The sequence below is a fragment of the Phocoena phocoena genome, chromosome 7 (assembly GCF_963924675.1).
Source record: "Phocoena phocoena chromosome 7, mPhoPho1.1, whole genome shotgun sequence".
NCBI classification, from domain to species: domain Eukaryota; kingdom Metazoa; phylum Chordata; class Mammalia; order Artiodactyla; family Phocoenidae; genus Phocoena; species Phocoena phocoena.
In genome coordinates this window covers 60,929,038-60,945,354 of record NC_089225.1, presented here as the reverse complement: position 1 = coordinate 60,945,354, position 16,317 = coordinate 60,929,038, and the positions used below count along the sequence as shown (strand labels likewise).

The window sequence follows — 16,317 nt, the reverse complement described above, 5'->3', positions numbered from 1 at the left end:
GATAGCCTAAAACTTCTATAACCGGGCAAAGGGCAAAGTCATCTTTTTTTTTTTTTTTTTTTTGCGGTATGTGAGCCTATCACTGTTGTGGCCTCTCCCGTTGTGGAGCACAGGCTCCGGACGCGCAGGCTCAGCGGCCATGGCTCATGCACCCAGCCGCTCTGCGGCATGTGGGATCTTCCCGGCCCGGGGCACGAACCCGTGTCCCCTGCATTGGCAGGCGGACTCTCAACCACTGTGCCACCAGGGAAGCCCGCAAAGTGATCTTTGTTTAAAAACAATTAGAAACCGTTACTAGTGACATTTTTAATACAGTAACTATCTGTGCATATGTTCTTTTTCCTTAAATCTGTGTCTTGTCTGCCCTTAAATATTGATCAAAGTGTACTTTATTTAATTTGAAAATATGCATTGATATGCTTCTTACAAGGCTATGTAGCTCAGGGCTACAGAGGATAAGTGAATGAAAAGAATGTTGTATTTTCCCTTAATTTATAATGCAATAGATATACAGGATAAGACATAAATCACCACAAAATAAGACTAATCTCGTAGGTCATTGGAAAATTAAAAATGAATGATCCATCCAAAGACAGCAAGAGATCCTATTTGGCTCGTTGTGATTCATCTAAATTAAAGTTGTGAGTTGCTAGAGAGCAATATTTTTACGGAAGGAATGCTTGATTTGTTTTTGTTTCTCCGTTTCCATTTTCTGTGCTGGAGGGGCCTTCAAGATGTGAATTTGAATACGATATCGTGCCCCTCTAGTGGTCACTTTGCAAACTACAGACAGACATTTCATTACCTAGAGAAGCCAGCCAATTTCAAAAGAGCATGCCAGCTGGGCTAATCCTGTTTCCATCAACACTGAGTGCAAGGGAAAGTGAAATTTTAGAATACTCCCCCCGACCCCCATCATGTGTCATGGACCCAGAAAAGGTACTATGAGGTGGTAAAGAGTGTGGACTCTGGGATCAGATGAATAGGTTCAAATCCCAGCCCTGCCATTTAATCGATGTGACCTGGGCAATTTACTGAGCATTTCTGTACCTCACTTTGCTCGTCTGCAAAACAGAGATAACAGTTACAGCCAGATCATCGGGTAGTTATGAGAATTAGAAGAGATTACTTAAAACATTAAAAATGGTTCCTTGTCACAGTAAGTGGATTATTTTTAGAAAATGTTTACCCATTTACTATGACAAGCTTTATTCTCTGTACCTATTTTCCACAGTGCTTATTCACCTTCTCTTTTTTATTTATCTTTCTCATTCCAAATTTGCATGTTCTACAGAAAAACCATAACGTATAGGACAACTGGGCTTTTAAGTGCCTTTTTAGCATGCAAAGTCTAAAATGTAGTTAAAATATGATTACTGTTACCAATATAATATTTTTACAGAATTTGTGGATATAAGTACAAGGATTATTTGCTAAACTCTCCTGATTTCTTGATTATACTCTTCACTGTCTCTGAGTTATTAAAATGTGAAGTTGTTTCAAGTGTAATGACTGTGGGACCTTAGGCGTCAGGAATAAGATTTCCCCTCCAGTTAAACTTCTCTGGGACTCCGGTGGCCCCACAGGACACACTTGAATCCCATGTGCATTCAACAAGATTCTCAAGCCGCCTGATGACTTCTAAACTCTTTGGCAGCCTCATTGTCATTCCTGTGAAGTCCCGTTCCCTCTCAGGCAGTTGGGATCCTGCCCTCATTTCGTTACTAATTCAGTTCATTTTTACAGAGTCATAAATTAATTTTTTGAGGTAAAACTACTGAAATCTGTATCTTGTTCCAAGATCTTTTAAAGCTCTGGGTAATTAAATGTAAGAGTTATCAGCTCATCTTTATGAGTATTGGAAGGAAATGACTGATAGGAAATTAAAGACTTCAACTTCTTATATGCTGGGAGAGGCTCTATCTCAGGGATAGGTTGAAAAACTTTAAAGTGCTCACTGGATCAGCAATGTCCTTTCATTGTCTTGCATTGCTGGTAAGCCTATGTTGGAAATGGTTAGGAAACTTGCTAATGTGTCTTTAGACCACAGCAAATGGGGTCCAACTCAAAGTTCATTTGTTGTTTTAAAGACATTTTCATTTTATGAGCTGTCATGTCACACTTTTCATTTTCTCATGAGGCCAGCACAGGTACAAAATGACAGTGTGAGGCTTGGTTTCTTTTTATGAACAAGTACATCAGATTCCTCATTGTTGGTGATACCTTGGTTTTCACCTAATGATTACAGCCTTGAGCATTCGTAAGTATCCAGAACAAGGACCTTAGTGTTACATAAATATTTTACCCTATTGGATCATTCAGTGTTTTGTTAATTGGCTGATCTACACTTCTATTCAAAGAGCATCTTTAGATAAATGAAGCTTTTAAATAACAGCCCCAGGAAAACTCTTGGCAAACATACTGTGTTTTTTGCCGTAAGCTTCTCAGAATATCTTAAAGAAATATAAAAAGTGAACCTTTAGAAGAGAAGATTAGACTTGGTTACAAAAACCCATAACTCATCTTTTCCCTCGGGACTGACTGACTTAAACAAAACAACATAATTTGGTTTTGGTCTCTGCTGTACCAGGACTACAGCTTCTTAACTTCTATTATCCTAAAGCCTGAAGCTTAGTAACTTTTATCAAGTCATACTTATCATGAAAGGTTCATTTTCAAATGTTCCCTGTTCCTGGGGCCTCTCTATGAGGGTGGAGTGAACTAATAGCTGGCTTGTTCCATTCAGCTCTCGGGTGACCGGTGTCCATGAGATGATGGGATGCATCAAGAGTCGAGTTGATCATCTGACTGAACAGTGTTCAGCGCACAGGGAATTTGCTCTTAATAGACAGCAATTAACAGCCTCAGTGGAGGGCTATTTAAGAAAGGTAATTTCATAAAATGTGTCCTCCTTAAGCTACTATTTATTTCTTGGTTTGCATAAGTGTTTTTATTTTTAATTTTTCGTCGAAGTATAGTTGACTTACGATATGTAAATTTCAGGTGTACAGCACAGCGATTCAGTTTTTTTGTGTGTGTGGTACGCGGGCCTCTCACTGCCGTGGCCTCTCCCGTTGCGGAGCACAGGCTCCGGATGCGCAGGCCCAGCGGCCATGGCTCACGGGCCCAGCCTCTCCGTGGCATGTGGGATCTTCCCGGCCCGGGGCACGAACCCGTGTCCCCTGCATCGGCAGGCAGACTCTCAACCACTGTGCCACCAGGGAAGCCCTCAGTTTTATATATATGTATATATACTCTTTTTCAGATTCTTTTCCATTAAAGGTTTTTACATAATGTGGAGTATAGTTCCCTGTGCTATAGAGTAGATCCTTGTTGGTTATCTATTTTATGCATAAGCTACTATTTAGATGCAGCTCCTTACCTGGTGATAATAGATGATGGTATGGGAACTGCAGCATGTGGGCACGGTGGGAGGATAGAGGTGTGTCTCCTTAGGATTCCCTTCATCCCACATTAGGCTTTATATTCAAACAGAATGAAGTTGTAATTCACTACTGCTCATCAACCATCCCTGCCCCAGGTTGCCAAAACTAGAAGTGTCATCCTCCCTGCCTCCCAGCCCAGAACAAGTTTACACAAAGGCAGTTCTCACTTTGCACAGAACTGTGTTAATTGAACCATGTGTATATTGTGATTGTGTCCTCTTTGATTTACATGATTCTGTGCATGATTCCAATATGCACATTTTGGTTAACATGGCACCACATAACACAAGAACAGCAGGTAGATACCAAAAATGATGAGTTTTAGGGGTCCCAGGAATAAATTGCCATTATCATAATTTATTGAACCAAGACAATGCAAAGGACATGGCCACTCTGAATAAAACCATATGTGTGAAAATCCTTTTTACAAAGTGAATATAGTGGTTTGAAGAATTTTATTTCCCATTTTCAAAGAGGAATAAAACCAGGCAGCTACTATTTGACTAAATAAAAAATTACTTGTCTGGGGGCTTCCCTGGTGGCGCAGTGGTTAAGAATCCACCTGCCAATGCAGAGGACACGGGTTCAAGCCCTGGTCTGGGAAGATCCCGCATGCCTCGGAGCAACTAAGCCCGTGAACCACAACTACTGAGCCCTCGTGCCACAACTACTGAAGCCCGTGAGCCTAGAGCCTATCCTGCACAAGAGAAGCCACAATAATGAGAAGCCTGTGCACCGCAATGAAGAGTAGCCCCCGCTCGCTGCAACTAGAGAAAGCCCACGCGCAGCAACGAAGACCCCAGGCAGCCAAAAATAAATAATAAATAAAATAAATAAATTTAAAAGAAAATTACTTGTCTGTAGATGGGGTTATAGCAAAAACTAGTAATGTCTCAATTACATTAATGCTAATGAACCATGTTGTAAAGTCTGGGTCTCAAATTTTCAATGATGTTTTTTCATTTGCTATAATGGACTTATATACCTGACTTACACAAGTAGAATTAATAGACTTCACAGGAGAGGTCATTAAATAACCAAGTCTCTATCTAAATTGCCTCCTCGCCTGTTATTGATCCAGAGATGGGAATTTGAACCTTGTTCTGATGCCTGGGTCCAGGGAGATTACAAACATGGTGGCAGCTGTAGTGCTGCATTCTCTGGAGCTTGAGATTCAAGCGAATTTGGTGGTGGTGGAAAACACAGTAGAAACTCAAACAGCTGCTGTTTCTTGTGTGGCTACTGCCAAGTCAGAGCCAATTTGACTTTGGGAAGTATGAACTCTAGTCAGAGCAAGGCAGTAACTTGAATTGAATAGAACCCCTTAAAGCTCACTGTATTCACTAATTCATGTGTATTGAACATCAAATCATAATCCCCCACATTCATCAATTAAATGCCTAAGCGTGTTTCTGTGTTTTGTTATTACATGTACAGCATGTGGTGCTGTCCCGGGGCCCCTCAGCCCTAAATATAGTAATCCATAAAGTGATCTAATACCTATGCTGGACCTCTGCTTCAAAATACCTGTAAATCGGGCCCCTTTCAGTGCACAGTGTATGATCATGACTTAATGCACCAGAAAAATTCATTTCTATTGATGTGTTGACAAGTGAATTATCCTTTCTACGTAATATAGATAATAAATTCTTAGAGAATGTGGATTATTGCCTACATCTCATCGCTGTTAATAAAAGAAATATCTGTAAACATATATCCTCTATTGGTGAGTCAGTAGTATTACCTCATATGAAGAGCAGCATTATGAATTTAAGTAAGAAATACTAAACTATTTTTAGATTAAAATTGATATACATTTAAAGTATAATGGGAATGTAGAGAGTAATATTTATCTCCTCTACACATATGCATACATATATGCCAATATATATTACTAAGGGTGCAATATATTCTTTATTCCTAAAGGTGGAAATGTCCATTCAGAAAATCAGCCCAGTAATTTCTAATGCAATGGATGTCGGTTCCAGCCTTTCTGAATCAGAGAAGATTTTGAGTACATATCTGGAACTAGATAAACAAGCTAAGGTAAATAAAATGAGTTATTATTATGGTTATGGTTTTGTAAATATGATTTTTCTTTATTTTCAGTAGCTATAAAACTTAATCCTAACTCCCTTGAGGGCTGCAATTCTAAATTAGTTTTCTGGCAGATAATGACTTAAAAACGGCTACCATTATGTGTATCTAAATTATATTTACAGGTGCATTTATTAGGGCGTTTGAGCTCACGGAAGCTCAGCATTATAGCCTGGTGCTAAACACTCATTTGGCCCTCTTTCCTAGCCTAGGAGATGTTAGCAGCTCCTTGAGGCCGGGAGAGCGCCTCTTCAAGGCTATTTGTGATTTTCTGCTAGAGTAAGTTGCAAGAGAAAATTACCAAGAGCAACATGCATCAGTGCTAGATTCCAGGAGGCAAAAAAATCACAATGTTGTTTGCACACCCAATGTTTAGAGACAGAAACTGCCCCCTCCTCTGCCTGGCACCTTCTCTAGCACCCTCTCACCCTTTTCACATGGGACTTAGGTTCAGACATTGCTGCTAGCAGCTCCAAACCTTCATGAAGTCCCTGCCTGCCCCAGCAGGTGGTTAGGAAGGTGAGGCAAGTGCCCAGGTCTCTAGGAAACGGCCTCGCTATTCAATCATTTCTTTTTTTTTAATTTAGTTTTTATTTTATATTGGGCTGCAGTTGATTTACAGTGTCGTGTTAGTTTCAGGTATACAGCAAAGTGATTCAGTTATACGTACACATATATCCATTCTTTCTCAGATTCTTTTTCCATATAGGTATTACAGAATATTGAGTAGAATTCCCTGTGCTATACAGTAGGTCCTTGTTGATTATCTATTTTATATATAGTAGTGCATATATGTTAATCCAAAACTCCTAATTTATCCAAGAGTCTCCTTCACAGACAGCACTGCCACCTGAAACTCACAGATGAACCAATTATTAATGGGCTGTTTTTAATTCATTTTTTAAAATGTCTAAAATGAAATGCATGCCTGAACTCAAGTTCAGTTTTTTAAAAAAGAAAGCCTCATATATTTTATTTAGAGAAGTACTTTTTTCTTTTTTTATAAATTTCTTTATTTATTTTTGACTGCGTTGGGTCTTTGTTGTGCACGGGCTTTCTCTAGTTGCAGTGGGTGGAGGCTACTCTTTGTTGCGGTGTGCGGGCCTCTCATCACGGTGGCTTCTTTGTTGCAGGGCACGGGCTCTAGGAGCAAGGGCTTCAGTAGTTGTGGCATGCAGGCTCAGTAGTTGTGGCTTGAGGGCTCTAGAGCACAGGCTCAGTAGTTGTGGCACACGGGCTTAGTTGCTCTGTGGCATGTGGGATCTTCCCGGACCAGGGATCAAACCCGTGTCCCCTGCATTGGCAGGCAGATTCTTAACCACTGCGCCACCAGGGCAGTCCCTTCATTTTTTTATTTAAAAAATTTTAGAGGGAAGGAGGAAATTTCAAGGGGAGAAACTCCTCCACTTCCTCCTTCCAGAGGGCTCTCTGGGAGCAGCTCCTGTAAATTAAAATTACCTCCATTCAGTAGAGTACCTGGGAAGCATATTAAATACAAGTAGGAGCGCAATCCCTCCTTGCTCTAAATGAGAGTGGAGCATCTGTCTTTCATGTTTGCTTGAATCCTAGCTTGGTCTCACGTGAAATTTTACACAGCTCTGCAGCAGTTGTGTAAATAGCGCCTACAATACCTACTCGTCCATTGAATCAGTGGTTAGATTTCACATGACAAAAATTGCACTCAGAAGAAGACATAGGAGAGCAACCCTAGCAAGTCAAATTCACTGACTCTTTAGGTTATTCACACCTCATCTGTACCATTTTCCCTACACTTATTTAAAAACTGTTGTAGATGGAGACTTTAAGAAGACCGCATACTTGATATGGCATTTTTTTGTAAATCAAAAAATGAGTGAACAATTTCTATAAACTTGTCATCTCTTATATAACAAAATTAAGAATTTTCTAGAGCTACTGGTAAATTTCATAAAGCAATCATCATGTATAATTAATTTATTTAAATTATTTTAAACATTTCTGCCAATGTGTTTTACAACCTTTCTTACTAAACAAACTTTCTTCTATTTGTGACACAGAAAATAGAATGTTCTAAATAAGATGTATAGGTGATAGACTGAAAGAATAATTTGAGGTCGTTTTCATTTTAAGGTGCCTTTTCTTTTCGAATTTTAAAATATGTGCCTTTTTCATTGAGGAGAGTTTTGCTACAAGTTCAATTAATAATTGTAATAGATGGCTGTACAGAAGGTATTGGAATGTGAGTGTTCATGATTCCCCTGTCAGCTTCTGACCTCCTGTGCCTTGTTTTTATAGGAGACATCACATGAATCAGAAGCAGCTGCAAAACTCTTGACAGAGAAAAATGATTTTGAACCTGATGAAGTGGCATCGCTTTCTTCTAAAGCTAAGTGGCTAGAGGAAGAATTAAACATACTTGGCCAAAGCCTCAGCTCCAGGTCACAAGTCCTGCAAACTTATGTGGCATTTCTAAAGTCATCAGAGGAGGTACAGTACCTATGGGCTGACCTCTTTGACAGAATGGCCTCTGCCCATCTTCCTGCTTTCTAAGGGGATAGAACCCTCGTGGATCGTTCCAGATCCTCCACCCCAGTGCACATACTCACTTATAGCTCCTTTATTCTCCAAGGCACCATACACAGGCTCAAAGAGTAAGTTATTTTACTAAAAAACATAATACAAGTGTGTATGTGTAGATACAGACAAATAAGCAAAGTGGCTGTGTTGAAACCCTTTTTACTATGGCCTACAAATAAATAAATATATATATATATATATATATATATATATATATATTTTTTTTTTTTTTTTTTTTTTTTTTGCAGTATGCGGGCCTCTCACTGTTGTGGCCTCTCCCACTGCAGAGCACAGGCTCCGGACGCGCAGGCTCAGCGGCCATGGCTCACGGGCCCAGCCGCTCTGCGACATGTGGGACCTTCCCGGACCGGGGCACGAACCCGTGTCCCCTGCATCAGCAGGCAGACTCTCAACCACTGCGCTACCAGGGAAGCCCCTGGCCTACAAATATTTACAATATCCTAAACATAAAACAAAATTATTTAAAAATAAGTCATTTTCTATTTAAAAATAAGTCATGAATCTCTTTGAATACTTAAGCAATTTGCGTGATTTGTTTAAAATCCACACAATTGGAAGTTATAAGCTGTTGGGTCCTGTCTCAGATCTGTCTTGTTTGATGCTTTTTAATAATTTTCCTCTGAGAGCTTTTTCTGAGGCATTGTTTTGACTGGTTTGTACTAAATAATCTGTAAAATTCCCTCTGGTAGACTAGGATTCCATCTCTCAAAGGTCACAGGTTCTTGAAGGTGACATCAGTCATAGCAAAGCACTGGAGTCCCACCTCATTTAACTCTGGTCCCAATGCTCCCAGGCGTGCATGGTTCACTCTCCTTTCAGGGAGGGGCTGCTGGTTGAGTGGGAGGTAGAGCCATCAAGGCTCACTCAGGGGTAAAGCCAACCCAAGTTAGGTAGCATCCTCCCACCACCCTCCCAATACTCTCACCATTACCTCGCACGACCACATCCTGCCTGCCCACATCCCTCTGCCAGTTCTCGTTCTCTAAGGGTCTGAGTTCTCACCACTCTGGAGGAAGCCCACGCACGGGCCCTGGAAATCTCAGGGAACCACTGCCTCCTTTTCCACATCTTTCTTTATTCTGGATTTTTTTTTTTTAATTTTTTCTTATCCTGGAACTCTCAGGGTTAGGCAGAGGTATTATAGCCGACAGGTTGTTCTGTCAATGAACACTTTTTTTAAAAAAGAAAGAATCTTTTTTTTTTTAATCTGGTTTATTTATTTGTGGCTGTGTTGGGTCTGCGTTGCTGCACGTGGGCTTTCTCTAGTTGCAGTGAGCGGGGGCTACTCTTCATTGCGGTGTGTGGGCTTCTCATTGTGGTGGCTTCTCTTGTTGCAGAGCACGGGCTCTAGGTACGTGGGCTTCAGTAGTTGTGGCACGCGGGCTCAGTAGTTGTGGCTCACAGGCTCTAGAGTGCAGGCTTGGTAGTTGTGGCGCACGGGTTTAGTTGCTCTATGGCATGTGGGATTTTCCTGGACCAGGGCTCGAACCTGTGTCCCCTGCCTTGGCAGGTGGCTGCTTAACCACTGCGCCACCAGGGAAGTCCCTCGATGAACATTTTTGTCTCAACTTGAAATGGTGGAGAGGGTACAAAGTAGTGCTTGGTTTTCTGCATCTTCATTGCCAGAAATGTACCTTCTTAGCTTCTAGCTCAGCGCCTACTTCCATGGCCCCCTCTGGCCTCTGGGACCAGGAGTTTTGGGACTAGGGCTGGAACCTTAGCTTTGCAAACAGAACTTTCCCAAGAAGGACCTCATGTCCTTTCATCTTCCCAGCTTTCACTTAATCTATTTTCTTACCTGGCAGAGCCTTGTGTCCTCACCTTGGCAGTGCTCTCAGTCTGTCAATCTCCTACACCTTCAGGCTTTCTCTCTTTTCTCACCAGCTTGTGCTTATTCCATTCCATTCCCCATGTCCTCAGCTCCCTGCCTTCTACCCTGACTTGCCAACTCCCAATACTAGATCACTCCAACACTCTGTTTACTCAGCTTCTCTTTCCAAGCTTCCAGACGCTCCTGTGGAAAATCATACAATTGTGCTTATTGGTGCTCTTACAAATTTATGGGTCTTTGGCTCAGCTGAGCCCCCCATATGCTCTCTAGTTGGTGCCCATTCGGTAGTGAGTCTCAAACTTCTTACTGCAGTTTCCATTCCTAAATGTCAGCTTATGCCCTTACCTTGTATGTGACTGAGTCCATTGAGCTTAACTGCCTTGACTTCCTTCAGCTTCCAAACCCACTGACATATTCACCCTTCCTCCATCACCAATAAAGTGGAGCTTCTGCATGTGTGCTGCACTAATCAGCCATCAGTCCCTCCCTGTCTGCTCCTACATCCTTCAGAATCTGGCTTCAGCATCCATCCTCTAATTTTAAAAATTTGCTTTTTCTGTTGCTTCCTTCTCTTTGGTCCACAGTTCTGCCCCAATAGTCTTGCCCTCACTGAGGCTACCACTCTGTAATTTTCCTTCCATTCACAACTGGACTCTTGGGATGGGAAGATGACATTTCTTTCCTCTTCTTCCTGATCCTCCCTAATCCTCATCCCACTGCCATTTGGTTTATCCCCTTTTCCATCCTGCCATTTGCACCTCTTCACTCCATTCTTATGAGCTTATACTTACTACTTACCAGTTGACAGGTGAAACGGTCAATCTTTATCCCACTTAATCCCTCTGCTGTATTTATTTAACCCAGTTACTCACATTCACCTCCTTTGACTTTAAACAGATTTATTGAGGTATAATTTACACAGCATAAAATTCGCCTATTTTAGGATGTAATGATTTTTGGTAGATTTATAGAGTTGTGTAACCATCACTGCACTCCAGTTTTGGTATATTTCCATCACCCCAAAAAGAGACCTGGGGTATACTTTTCACCAATCCTGGTTTCCACCACCCCTCCCCCCTGCCCCCAGCCTCAGGCAAGCACTACTCTGCTTTCTGTCCCTATAGATTTGCCTTATTTAGATATTTCACATAAGTGAAATTAGCCTGTCTACTTCTTTTTCTGTTCTTTTTCCTGATTCAGTTCTCTGTTCCTAAAGTGTGGTGGGTTACAGAGTTCTTGCCTGTGCTCCCTCTTTTGTACATTCTATACATGTTCCCTACAAAAATCACCCACCCTCCCACAAACACACCTATAGTTTCAATTTCCCAGTAACTCAAAACTGGTTCCTCAACCCCAGCTCTTCTGAGCTCCAGGCCAATGCTTTCAACTTCCAATCATACTAATTACCTATGTATTCTGTAGCTTCCTGAAGCTCAACAAAACACAACTGGTTATCTTTTCCTCAAACGTGTTTCCTTCTGTATTTTGGCATTGGATTAATGACCCCACTGTCTTTCAGAAGTCCTATGTAGAAGCTCAAAGTCTGTTCTGATCCCTTTCTTAATGAGCAGTTATTTTTGTACTAGGCCCTGAACTTTTCATTCCTGATCTCATTTCATCCTTATAATATCCCTATGTTTATTTACTATTATCCCTACTTTGCAAATGAGGGAAACTGAGGCTCTGAGAAGTTAGGTATGTAAGACCAAACAGGTAGTAAACATCAGAGCTGAAGTTTAATTCCCAATCTCCTCCCTTCTGTTTTTTCAAACATCAAAGGCCATGCTAGGGGCTTCCCTGGTGGCGCAGTGTTTGAGAATCTGCCTGCTAATGCAGGGGACACGGGTTCGAGCCCTGGTCTGGGAGGATCCCACATGCTGTGGAGCAACTGGGCCTGTGAGACACAACTACTGAGCCTGCACGTCTGGAGTCTGTGCTCCGCAAAAAGAGAGGCCACGACAGTGAGAGGCCCACGCACCGTGATGAAGAGTGGCCTCCGCTTGCCACACCTAGAGAAAGCCCTCGCACAGAAACGAAGACCCAACACAACAAAAATAAATAAATTAATTAATAAACTCCTACCCCCAACATCTAAAAAAAACGCCATGCTATCCCATGTCTGTCTTTAGAGACAACCTAAGAGATTTCTGAATTCCCCTTCTTCATTTGTACCATCACCTTCTCAGTTTAGGTCCTCATCATCCCTTGCCCAGCTTAAAGAAATTGTATCTGCCTGTTCTCTCTGCCTCCTATAATTCTCCCCTTCATGCCTTTCAGAAAATGGTCATTCTAAAGCAAATCTGATCATGTCACTTCCTGAAATTCAGGTTATATGACAAATGTAATTTATGAAGCAAGTTATAACTTTTACCCCAAAATGGGTAGTGTATTAAAGTTGATCATTAATTCACTTAAAAAAAGAAACTAGTCCAGATTCAAGGAAATTCCTATAATGACACCATGCTCACTTACATTCAAGGAGGCTTTTTTGAACAGTTGAAAAAGGAGGATGAATTAAAGTTTATGTTTTAAGAATTTCATTTAACCGACAGCCCATGATATTGACACCCCCGCCTGTAGCATACTATCCCATTGAAGTACTGATGGCTGTCATGCTGATTCCGAGTCATTGTGATAGCTGTCAGTTGTTTCAAACTAACGAGAGTGTGTCACAATTTGTTGAGTATAGTAGCAAACGAGTTGAAACCTACTGACGGCTTTATGCCAACACAATGATCACTCTCACTTCTTTCTTACCACTCAGGTTGTGCTATCTGGACGTCACCCACACCAAGATCATTTATCATGCTCTGAACCAGCCAGTGTTTCACACTTGTGCCTTCACACGTGTTATTCCTTCCATCCGGGGCCCCCTTCTCCTGTTCCCTCTCACCCTGGACAATTCTGAAAGACACAGATCAAATGTCGCTTCCTTTGGGGAATTCTTGCCTGTTTACTTTATGTAGAGCTGGTGGTCCCTCCTCAGTGTGCCCAGAACACTGTGGGCATACTTGCCTTTGTGTTGTAATAATCTGTTTTTGGTTCTCTTTCTCCCAGAATTATCTTTGGGAACCCAATGAAATAACTGTTAAATTCTTACTATGGAATCTTAGGAGACTCCATGGAGGAGGTAGTATTTTAACTGTCTCATGAAGGATTAAGTAGGAGCAGAAAACTGAGGAAAGATTATCCAGGGCTGAGGAAACAAGTATCAGGAAAACAGTCATGAATAAATGGACTATGGAAAAAGAGGAGACAACTTCTCTTTCTAAGTGCCCTTTGCAGCGCTCATTAAATTAAGAATGATATTGAAATCTTGAAAATATAGTGACTAACCATTGCCTGAAATTTCTTATCCCATTTATATTGCTTTCAGTAGTTATGAGCTCTTTGAGTCTTATCCTATTGGCCATTAAGTATTATTCAAAATGCATAAAAACTTGTGTCAAAAATTTTCTACCATTTCTACAATACCCAGTTAAATGATCTGGTTCTGCAGGCACATCTGATTTTATATAAGCTCTGTCCAAAGAGAGTGATTTAAAATAATCTAGTATTGCTTACCTTGGTTAGCCAATGAGAAAATATAATTCTAGGGAGGTGAAGTAATGAACCTCAGTAAGATTTGCTCATGGAGGCAGTTTAATATTAATACATGTACAGAAAATTCATAATTATTTGTACTCTTTTGTTCTGGTTTATCACTGATGAGAAGCAAATTGTGATTTGCTAATTATGAATAACTTTCCACTGACTTACATTTCTTTCTGATTTGTATTCCTTGATTGTATATGTTTATCTTTCTCCTGAATTATAAAACTCAGCTTTAAATGGAACCACTTTGGTCTTTGACATAAGCTGTCTCCAATTGCAAAACATACACATATATAATACATAAATATGATTTTGGCTACAGTAAATAGGGCTTCTGGATAATAAACTTGTCAGGTCAAGTTACTACCCAGTAGCAGTCAGTCTGATCTGTCAACAACCTGAACAGATTTTCATGTCTTTTCAGTAAGTTGACAATATTTAATCATTATTTAAAGAATTCTGAAATGTAGGTTCCAATTAAGTTTTATATAGGCTTTTATTGGAATCTAGTATTTTTCTCTTTAAAAATGTTTTTAAGTGTTCTTAACTTTCATTTATATTCTTTTTTTTTTTTTTTTAAGGTAGAGGAGCAATGTCAGGGCCTAAGGGAGTTTTACCAAACTGATATCCTGCGAAAGGAAGAGGGTGTTGCTGAAGCTGAGCGTCACTCTGACTCAGTGGAGAAGCAGTGGCAGCTGTTTTTAAAGAGGAGCTTTTTAACTCAAGACCTCGGGCTCAAGTTCCTTAATTTAATAAATATGGTGAGAATAACATTAAATGAGTCATACCTTCTTCAAGGATCACTTTTCAAAGTCAGAATCACAAATTTAAAAGTTCAGTTGTTATTCAGCTGTGCTGGTTTCGGAAGTTCTTTTTAGCTCCATTCAACCTAGAATAGTCCTGAAGCCCAGCATTTATGTGCTTCTTTGCTCCTAGACCTCTTGTGAGTTTATCACATGAAGGCTAGTTTATCTGTTAACAAAAAAGAGTGACTATAATCCAAATGTAACATTATTATTATTACATAGAGTCCTCAGAAGATCACCCAGAAGTTCTGAGTTGTGTTGAAAGCATGCAACAAGATCCTTACAAGATTTCCAGAGGCGAAAGATAACATCTAGGATGAATCTTCATTTCAAAGAATTTCTTACAATACCAGATCTTTTCATAGCAAAGTGCCATTATATTTAGAAATGTACCCTAAACTTTAGTTGTTAAGTTATATCTGTAAAGTATCCTAGAATCGACCTCAGGCCCATATAAAGTTCTCCACAGAATTCTTGAAAGATGGTTAATCCACCTCTCCTTCAATATCTCAAGTATCTTCCTTACGAAACTGTTCATTTTATTGTTAGAAAATACCAGCTGCTAGGAAAGTTTTTTATTTTTTAATGTTAAGTCGAATCTGTCTTCATATCTGATTCTAACCCTCTGTAGCTCCACAGGGGGAAAAATGTATGCATATTTCATTTCTCTTACACACGAAAGTTTTTCAAACCTTGAAAACAGTTGCAAAATCTAATTTGAGTCTTTTCCGCAGTGAACTAGATATAAATCCTTTCTATCATTTAGGAGGTAGCTTTCTCTCTTTCTTCATCCTAATCCTTCCTCCCAGAATTTTCCATGATTTGTCAATATCATTCATAACATGTAAACAAGAAGTAAAGTACAACTTCAACACAGAGTACAAAGTGTACATCATTCTTTACTAATGAGACCTAAGGTTGTACTAGCACTTTTAGCAATCATTTCACTTTGTTGGTTCCTATTAAGCCTGTGATGGAAAAACTGCAATTGCATTACATTTTTATTGCAGTCCCTGCCAGGCTAGGTCTCTCCCATTTTATATCCATGTCGCCTATTTATCTTTTACATACAAATGTGAACCTTTATATTTATTCCTATTTTATATCACTTCGTTAGTTTTGACTCACGATTCCATCTTGTTAAACTAATTTTGAGCCTGCTATCTATTGCATTAGCCATCTCTCCTGGGTTTAATTCTGTATATTAATAAGTAAGCCTCTTGTGGCTGCAATTAGATCTTTAATAAAAGTGTCTGAGGGGCAGATTGCTACCCCAATCCATTAAGCAATCAGTTGATTAACCAGTCTTTTAAACAATCGTGGACATTCTCAATAGTACTTTATTTTAACCACTTTTTCTTAAGTCTATAATGGAAGACACTGCTCGAAGGAAGGTCTGTCTACCTAGTATCCTATCATTTGTATAATATAACTTGGCAAAAATTAGTTTGACTCCTAGTGATCATAGGGTTCTTTCCAAAGTGCTCACAATCTGCTTGATCAATGATGACTTTATTGCCCTGGTTTTCAATGTCAAGATTACTGACAGGTAAATCACATAGGCCATCTTTTCCCCCATTTGAAAATCAGGGCATTTTCCTTTCTCTAATTTTCTGGCCCTTCTCCTATTTTCTGTAGATTTGCAAAGATGACTGACATCTGCAATTTTCTCAGTACTCTGACATGTGATGAATCTCAGTCTGGAGCCTGAATTCATTTGGAAGAGTTGGGCTCTAACTACCCTCATCTACTTTGAGCTACAATTTCCTCTTTATCTTCATTGTTTCAAACTTTGTTGTTTAAAGACTGGTCTTCTTAAATCTATATGGAAACAAAATATGCATTAAATAATTCTAATTTATCTAATACTATCCGTATGCATCAGAGAAAAGTTGCTGAGTATTTTACCTATGTTCTTATGTTATATTGGTGCTTTACTGTTAAAAAAAATTGTTATTTTTTACTT

At 39.9% G+C, this 16,317-nt stretch overlaps 1 protein-coding gene across 1 annotated transcript in view; it reads left to right on the top strand.

The window, feature by feature from the left end:
* CCDC141 (coiled-coil domain containing 141) overlaps positions 1–16,317 on the top strand; it is a 209,784-nt gene that overhangs the window by 143,817 nt on the left and 49,650 nt on the right. The window contains exons 9-12 of the mRNA XM_065880955.1: positions 2,747–2,888; positions 5,373–5,492; positions 7,818–8,009; positions 14,127–14,306. Coding sequence (XP_065737027.1) covers positions 2,747–2,888; positions 5,373–5,492; positions 7,818–8,009; positions 14,127–14,306 — 634 coding nt within the window. The remainder of the gene's footprint in view (positions 1–2,746; positions 2,889–5,372; positions 5,493–7,817; positions 8,010–14,126; positions 14,307–16,317) is intronic.